The sequence below is a fragment of the Armigeres subalbatus genome, chromosome 1 (assembly GCF_024139115.2).
Source record: "Armigeres subalbatus isolate Guangzhou_Male chromosome 1, GZ_Asu_2, whole genome shotgun sequence".
Lineage (NCBI taxonomy): Eukaryota > Metazoa > Arthropoda > Insecta > Diptera > Culicidae > Armigeres > Armigeres subalbatus.
In genome coordinates, this window is record NC_085139.1 from 50,158,591 (window position 1) to 50,167,822 (window position 9,232).

A 9,232-nucleotide genomic window follows, 5' to 3' on the forward strand; every position below is an offset into this window, starting at 1 on the left:
AGAAGCTGTTTAAGTTTTAAAGGTTTGATAGGGAAATTTAAGAATTTGTACAATCACAATTTTGATTTTTTTTTCTTACAAAAATGAAGCAATTTGGAAGTGTCGAAAGAACGCATCAGAAATGTTCAACTCCTTCTGAAAAAGTTCACGATTTTTATCTAAATAAATTAGGCAATAGCTCATTTATGTTTCAATTTGCATCGAGAAGTCACTGCACTGGATCGAATAAGTACTTGGACACGAATTTCCACAATAAAATATGAATAGAAACTTTTTGCGCTACCATGTTTTGCAGTAGTGACATGTCTTTTATTAAACTGTGCCATCAAACCTTGATCAGGGGAACTAGGAAGTTGTACCTACAACCTACCTCATATTTAATTTATCCTACAAGAGCTTGCAGCAGCAGTTTTTCGAAGACGCTGTGCACAGACTGCAAAATCGCCATCAAGTATACAACCGGCAATTCGTTCGAACGGTAGGAAAAAAGTCGCTTCGAAGAAAGTGCTCGAACAGACAGAAATTTCTCCCCGGTATCCGTTCCACCGCATTATGGCTTTCACCTACCAACAATGTGTTGCACCAGGGGAGTTTGAGCAAAATTTTGCTTTTGCTGTGTCCGCCCGAGGCGGAAAGCATCTTAACAAGCAAAGTTACCAGCTGAAAGCTTTTGCTTGTAAGTAACGATGGATGGATTGGACTGGCATGTGCTGTGTGCTTGGGAACGTTTTGCACTATTCAATATGGTGTTATGAATAAGTTTTATTGCATATCAATGGAAACAACATAAAAGTTGTTTCTTGCTTTTTTCTTATAACGAAGTTGTAGTCAAAATAAAGGTATGTGGCATTTAACAAAATAAATCATGTCAGGTGATTCGAAACCAATGTCGAATCCCACAAAAAAAAAAATAAAAAATTTGCTATTCAACTGAGTCATATAGAGGAACTGCTCCGATTTCCATCTCACTGAACATATGTTCATTCCATCACGAAACGAAGAAATACGGCACACACTGGGGCAGCCCTGGTTCAAACATGGAACAAACCTCTCAGTCATTTAAATGATGGAATTGACCATAGGTATCTTCAGCGAAGTTTCAATATACATCAATGCCGACATTTTGGTCAGTACTCATCATTTTTAGCGATAATCGCATAAAAGTCCCATACGCCAAATCGGCCAAACAGCGTTTTTAAAGTGTGATTTCTCGCTTAACTTTTCAAAAGTACCTAAGTAACATTTTTTTCATGAATTAATTTGAGTACTGCAATCAAAAGCTTTCATGTTTTTATGTTGATTGCGCTATTCAAATTTTTTCATGAAAAAAATTTACTTAGGTCCTTTTGAAAAGTTAAGCGAGATTTCTTCAGATAAGTTACTTATCACTTAATTTCGATGAACCTTGCTACTGTGATGATTTTGAAAAGAAAGACCAAAAAAATGAAATTTGATCAGTAATTGTACTTTTTCAACACTTTTACTATTGGATATTATTCAAAATCATAGATATTAGTAAAATACACGATTCGTGGCGGTGATCCAGTTAGAAAAAAATGCTTTTTGGCGATTTATCGTGGAAAAAAGGCAAATTTATAGTATTTTTCACATATGCTGATTATGCGACGGGGCAGAGACGGGCAGCTGTTTTAATCGGCAATGGGCAGAATAAATTCATACCCTTTCATACAAACACTTTTCCAAAGACATGATATTAGTTGATTTTTTTCAAAATTAATTTTACTGAATGCCAGTACTGATGCTATAAAAGAGTTAGGAGGGTAAATAATTGAACAACATGGTACAATGAAATAAGTTAAAATTCGCATCGCATTTGTTAAAACAATATCAGAACTAATGAAATATTGTTATTGCCCCTTTGGAAGATATTATTTTATTTAAAAAATTTTGTATACACTCAGGTTTTTTTTTTACACGGTTTGGTTTTAGCCGATTAAGACATTCAGCGTCAATGAAGCAATTAGTTAACCCCAAGAAAAAAATCACAAAAAATCAAAGAAAATTCAAAAGCTGTGAAAGTTCAGTTTAACCGAGAAAATAATGAATTCCAACCGATTAGATTTGTAAATATTTTATTTTTGTTCATGACCTTTTTATAATAAGCAATACCAGTATTTTTATATTCACTTTTAGTAAATAATGTGATATAAGCAACAGTGTCCTATGTATCTGCGTGTTTTCTCATATTTTATAAAGAAGTGTAACAGTAAAATATGAAAAATACAAACAAAAGGAAAAACGCAGATATATTAAACTTTTTGCAAATATCACAATGCATAGTAAAAATAGTACATATGTACTGGTATTCAACTGTTTAGTATAAACAAAAACTAAATAAAATGTCCATATCATATTAACAACTAATCCTTTTCTATTTTCTTCGAAGTCGATACGAATATGTCTTACAAACTTTATCTTCCAGAGGGGCAATAATAATAATTTATCAGTTCTTAAATATATTTTTAACAAATGCGATGCGAATTTTAATTTAATTCATCGTACCATTTCGTTCAATTATTCACCCTCCTAGCTATTCGAAAATCATTGAAAGGTATTTTTTATAGCATCAGTACTGGCATTCAGTGAAATTAATTTTGAAAAAATCATCGAATATCATGTCTTTGGGAAAGTGTTTGTATGAAAGGCCATGATTTTTTCTGTCCATTGCCGATTAAAGCAGCTGCCCGTCTCTGCCCCATCGCATAATCGGCATATGTGAAAAATACCATAAATTTGCCTTTTTTCCAGATTAATCGGCAAAAATAATTTTTTCTAACTGGATCACCGCCACGAATCGTGTATTTTACCAATATCTATGATTTTGAATAAGATCCAATAGTAAAAGTGTTGAAAAAGTACAATTACTGATCAAATTTCATTTTTCGGTCTTTATTTTCAAAATAAGCAAACAAATCATCACAGTAGGCTCTGGAAATTTGAAATTTTTAGCGAAGTTTATCGAAATTAAGTGATAAGCCACTTCTCTGAAGAAATCACACTTTAAAAACGCTGTTTGGACAATTTGGCGTATGCCCAGTTAGCAATTTGTCTTCTATATCAAAGTTGCAATTTAATTAATCGAACTTATATAAGAGCAAAGGAATCGTATTGATTGCACAAAAGCGGCATATACATCCCAAAGTGGAGGCCATATAGCAGCATACATTCGATTGTACCAATCTAATTTATTATTATATGCGATTTTACGGCATTTCTAAGATCGCTTTACGATTGTATCGTATTATATATCAGATTTACGATACGATTTTTTTTGCAATTCAGTGTAGAGGAAACATTAAAGAAAACGACTTTGAGGAACATGCATACGATTTTTGCATGTCAATTACGATTTAAAGAACCGATATGCGACTGTAAAAGGCAACGGTAATTAAATAAAAAAAAAGTTCTTTGGTATACTTATTTTAATAAAGTTTTTTTTGTTCTATGCTCTAGGATCATGCTTTCGATTTATTTATTTTGTCTTTTTAAAGATTATTTCAACTTGGTATTTAATTACATAACTTACTTTTCGTGGGTATCGAACCTTCGACGATCATATTGAGAGGAACCAGTTATAGCATTGCATCACCTGAAACATGCATTTGATAGCGATTTTTGGCATTGACTTTCTTCGAATTATTCTACTGAAGCATTTTTAGCCTTTGCAATTCGATGAAATCATTTACGATAAAAAATCACAAACTAGAGAAAATAACAACAAACACGGGGATAAACTGGACTAGATTTACGATTTACTAGAACTATATACCTTAATCATAACCTTTAATACGATTACACAGATATCACGTATCTATATCCGATCTTTTTTCAAGATATACGATCTGAGTAACAGAAAGCAAGATGCAAGTACAATGTTGCTATTTTCGCTCTGTTTAATGGTTTTGTACAAAAACATGTATTCATTTAAAAAACTTTCATTAGTTAAAAACTTCAACGCTATAATACACTCAGTACCTTAACAACATAAAATACTGTTTTCAAGTATGCATAAATTTGTTATTATGTTACCCATTATGTTCAATTCTAATCAATTTAGTAAAAAAATTGCACTTCTGCCTGCACTGGTAAGTGACATCACAGGGAATAAATAAGAAACACGCATCGTCCGCATCCGGCTGAGTCTTTAAAAATTAGATTTCGGTTCAAAAATTCAACATGTTTGCTGTGGTACAGTTCATAGAGAACAAAAAGTTTCAGGTACTTACGGTACCAATGTCCTGGATAAAAAACGGTATTTTGTTGTGGCCAAAGCTCTCAAATGAAAAAATTGAGAAGCTGCGCGAGTCTGGCACTGAGTTCCACGGCTCGGTTAAACGCATTCCCGTGATTATTTGGAAAAAGTTTCGGAACTTTGAGGCGGCTGAAAGAGCAGCGGACGACTTGGCGAAGACAGAAGTTTCAGACGTAGAAGGTAAAAAGATTTTGAAACAAAGCGTCAAGTCAAAACCTGTGGATTCAAAAGATTATAACGCTATGTTTGCAGGTAAGGAAAAATTGTTTAAAATATCGATCAAATCTTTACTCTATCCTATTAACAGCCATTGCAGATCCGCTGAGCAGCATCCAAAAACCTACAGCTGGAGCTAAAAAATATTTTGATACCATGGATGTGGTTACTGGTGAAATGTGTAAGCAGAAACGTCAAGAAATCACACATCCGCTACCGGGTGAATCGATTTTCAAGTGACCTTCAACGCCGTCCATTTCCATGGCTTTTCAATATAAGCAACCGTCGACATCGAAGTTCGTTGCGCAGGACAATGCAGCCACTATGTCTCAGCAAGTTGTAATCCAGCAACCATTGACACAAGTTTTGATACCGCCAGGAAATAAGTCACCTGGGTCGCAGGCCTCTCAATCATCGTCATCACAAAGCTCCATACCTACTTTGAAAGTGACGCAGCCAGTGGCGGGACCGTCAGGAATTAAAAATGCTCCTTTGACCCAATACCAAATCAGCCCAACACCCTATTCTGTTGTGTCTCTGGGACAATCTCAACACGAAACATCGGATGAACAACCAAAGACAGTAGTTTTGGGTATGTACAATTATTTGAAAACATCAAAATGAATTGAATTATATTTGCTTCTTTTATATATTGTAGAATCGATTCCGTCCCAGGCGATGCAGCAGGAGATAGAGCCTATTTATTGCTCTGAAAACGGAATAATCTATTTGACGAATACCGAGGAACAACAATCTAATTTGGAAAACCATGTTCTTACAGGTAAGAGCCAATTATTTGCGGAAAAGAAACTATAAAATAATACACCATTACGACAGCGGAAGTAGCAGAATTTGCCAGAAAAAATATGAACTGTCAAATCCTACATTTCCGTCACCGGTGCTGCTTTGCTTTCGGCGATGTGGCTTTTTTCTGACTGGTGCAACGAGTCGTGTTTCATATCTTCTGCAAGCATCAAAACATATAAAAAATACTCAAATTTTAGATAATGACGGAGCAATAACTTATGCGGACTTGAAAAAGGATTTACAGCAATTCATCCAAAACAGTGTTAAAGCTGCGGTAGAGGAGTGTTTTCAAACTCATTTCACTCGCATGACTGCACTGGTGGAAATGCAAGCGCGATCTACTACTACAACATCCGAACCTTCTGACCACCCGGTGGAACAACATGCTCGAATCAACAATGAAGTTGAGCTCCACGACTGGAATGTGAAACTACGTAATGAAGAACTATGCAGCCAATATGTAATTATAATGTACTTGTTATTTCCATTTATTACGGTACTGAGCTACGGTATTATGAATCACTTATATTTTAGACAAACCTGATATATGATCGGATCCATGTTTTATTCCTTGAAAATTTGATTATATCAATCTTCTATAATAGTCGTTAATACAACTCGTCTATAAATAGCAATAAGTGGTGAGACCATTTTTTTTTCGTTAATAAAATTGTTCAAAAAGCTATGTTACCGCATATATGGAAACAAAACCTATATTATGGCAAACGAGATATTGTAACATTTTTTTTATTTCAGCTACAGTATTTCACACGCATCATCCCCCCAAATTCATATGAAAGCAACGGAAATAATGCGTGCTACACGATTGTTGATTGTCTGTTTACACGGGACTTCTGGAATAACTTTACATGGACCGGAATCAGTCGCGGCGAGACATCCAAAAGGGGTTTTAGAGAATTTGGCAATATTCTACAGTTGCTACTTAAGCTAGTTCGTATTGGCGACCCCACATATACAGCTCAGAAGTTAGAAGTATTCTGCAGAACACGTTTGTTCAGATACAGCAAATCGAGATGCACAAACCAAAGACTACGTAAGTCATCATGCCGTCCAACTCGTAAACGCAAGGAGATTATAAAAAAGAAAATCGATAATCTGAATGATATGACTCATCACGAAGAAGAACCTAATGATTCAAGTGACCATACGGAGCCCTTCAACAACAGCCAAGGAGAAATGGATCCAGATACAACATTTGAACATGACGCTGATATCGAGCTAGATGATGCTGATGACCAAATGGAGACCAACGAAGTTTCTTTGGAATGATGAATAATTTAAATGAAACATTTATGATGTTCTCGTTAAACTTAAGAACACATAAAATGGAATTCTGTACAGTGTTTTTGAAAAAATAAAGAGAATTAGAAAATTAGTTTGAGCTTTTTAGTGGAATGTCTTTACTTGACATAAGACGAGTTTGTACAATCCCATTTAATTCCACCACTTAATTGTACCTTGACAGATACGTATTTCGACCTCAATCGTAGGGTCGTCTTCAGTGTCTCGTACTTGACTCGACTTGTCGAGTCTGAAGACGGTCGTCGTGTAGAGGTCGAAATACGTATCTGTCAAGGTACAATTAAGTGGTGGAATTAAATGGGATTGTACAAACCCGTCTTATGACAAAAGAAAGTTGAGGTAATTTCAAATATTCAAACTGTACTGTGGGTTCTTTGGTGGATTTGTCTATCTATTGAAATAATCGACTTAGTCGCTGTGTCTTGAAGTCAACTTTCCATCTCGGCACATGCATAAGCTAACATGCCCAAAGAGATGCTGTGTAGCATAAATATTGCATTACTAAAACTGCCTTGAAGGCAAAAGAGATTTTTCATCTAAGCACTATCCATAACTAACCTGCCCACTGTGGTATGTCGCGAAATACACGGTTGCAAGCTTTGGAACGCAATATAATAATATAGTTTTCTACTCATAGCTTTCAAAACATTAACATTCGATTAGTTATTGCCTTCTTTATATAACAAAGTTGAATCGAACGATATCTTTTCACTCCAAAAACGAACTGTTTATAGACGGCTTGGAGACCCATACTATTATATACCAATTGACGAACTGAGCAACTGTTTGTCTGTTCATGTGTATGTGTATATGTATGTGTGTGCACAAGGACTAAGAAAAGCATTAGACAACTTTGCTATAGTAATTCTCAACCGATATTCTTGCAACAGATTGCATTCGACCGGGGGCAAAGTCGGCCATTGTTATTAAGAAGAAAAATGTGTATGTATGCGAGAAATGTGTATCACTACTATGTCGAGTTTGGATTTCTTAAGTTTGGATTTCTTCTTGGGGATATAACATTTGAAAAAAAAAAAATGCTTTTTTACAAAGAGTTTGATATTTTGTTTATTGTCAGATATCATTTGAGTTACATATGAGCTTACAAAATTTAGGAACTAATTCTAATGAAGCATCGGTTAGTTATTAAACATGTTGAAGAAATTATACCAATACCGAATTGCAATCAATTTATGGTATGTATGAAAATAATTATGTTTGGATTGGACCTTCCTGCCTTCGATGAAATAGTTCGATTGCAATTTCACTACTTTCGTAAACGCCATAATCTGATGGTCGTTAGTCAGAATCCATTTGTCTTTGAAATAAGTAGTTAGTGTGAACTGTTCTACAACCAGACGGAATTCACTAGTAGTCTCAATGTTAACAAAAGTCTGTCTTCCTTTAGTATCAACGGAAATGTTGTATTGGTTGATATTAACAGGCTCTATTGATTGCATTGCTTCTGTAATACGACCTGCTATTTGTGCCAAAGGATTAGGCCCTGTTCTGATAATCTTTTTCATCGAATGTAGGCTATTTTCAAAAGGGTAAGCAGAAAGTGTCGAAAGAGGCCCGAATCTCGAAACTTCATCGACAATATGACACAAATTATGTATGTTGCTCGTCATGAACTCAACCCCGTAGAGAACCTTAAAATCATTCAAAAAATCATTGATCAGAGAACGCGCAATATGAAGTAAATTCGAATATAGTTTTACCGAACATATGCGAACAGCACAAAAAAGCATAAGAAAATGAGTGAAGTATTTTTCCGGCAAAAAGTCCTTCAATATAACAACACCTACGTAATTGAGAAAGTTGCGATATTCCAGTCCTTTCCAAAGAGATACAAAGTCAAGAGATCGCATTCTACGATGAATCTCCATGGGAAACTGTACACTAACCAGAATTTTAGAAATCTCCTTTTTTCGAAAGTACTCCATTTTGTCTTCATTGACATGCAACCTGTTCGCCATCCATTCAAAAGTTTCTTCATAACTCCTAATTCTAATAAATGCAGCGCATCAGCCACAATTATGTCTTCAATCATGTTTATTGGAAGCATGATTAGTGGTGAGTCGCAGCGTTGGTGGTCGGAGTATTCCTTGGCTCTGAATAACTCGTTAGTTCGCAAAGAGGCATTGCAGTTAGGGAATACCATTGTTCTCGATATTTGCGAAAATGTCCCTTTAGTAGTACATTTGATACATCCGTACTTCGCATTAAAATTCATAACTCCTTTAATGAAAGCGCGTGCTGGCGTATCACAAATGAAGCATCGTACTCTCAAAATTACTTTATTGTCCCCAATTTGTAGACCAGAGTTCAGTAGCGCTACCAATTCTTCAATGAACGGATTTAAAAACTCAGTGGCGTTTTTAGGTTTACCAACTCCATAAAAAATACCATCACGAACGGTTGTAATTTGAGAAACTCATGAATGTTGAACAGTATCGGCCAAAAGTTCTTCATAGCACTTTTGTATATTGGAAGGCCGTCAATATTTATGTTCAATGAAATAGTTGTAGATTGTTGTATACCACTCAACGCTTTGAGAAGGCACCGTTCTAGTCCTTGATGCCAATAGAAACCGTCATCTTCCATGGGCGT

The 9,232-nt window shown here is 35.3% G+C and overlaps 1 protein-coding gene across 1 annotated transcript; it reads left to right on the top strand.

Annotated features, from left to right (window-relative positions):
• The first annotated feature begins 4,813 nt into the window (after nucleotides 1-4,813).
• LOC134206161 (uncharacterized) lies at nucleotides 4,814-6,586 on the top strand. Its single transcript, XM_062681852.1, has 4 exons — nucleotides 4,814-5,081; nucleotides 5,148-5,270; nucleotides 5,494-5,756; nucleotides 6,053-6,586. Exons 1-4 carry the CDS (start codon nucleotides 4,814-4,816, stop codon nucleotides 6,584-6,586), a joined length of 1,188 nt encoding a protein of 395 aa, XP_062537836.1.
• The last annotated feature ends 2,646 nt before the right edge of the window (nucleotides 6,587-9,232 follow it).

Coding starts and splice junctions, on each gene's coding strand:
- LOC134206161 (XM_062681852.1), top strand. CDS start 4,814: ATGTCTCAGCAAGTTGTAATCCAGCAACCATTGACACAAGTTTTGATA. Junction 5,082..5,147: donor ACCAAAGACAGTAGTTTTGG/GTATGTACAATT, acceptor TATATATTGTAG/AATCGATTCCGTCCCAGGCG. Junction 5,757..6,052: donor AAGAACTATGCAGCCAATAT/GTAATTATAATG, acceptor TTTTTATTTCAG/CTACAGTATTTCACACGCAT.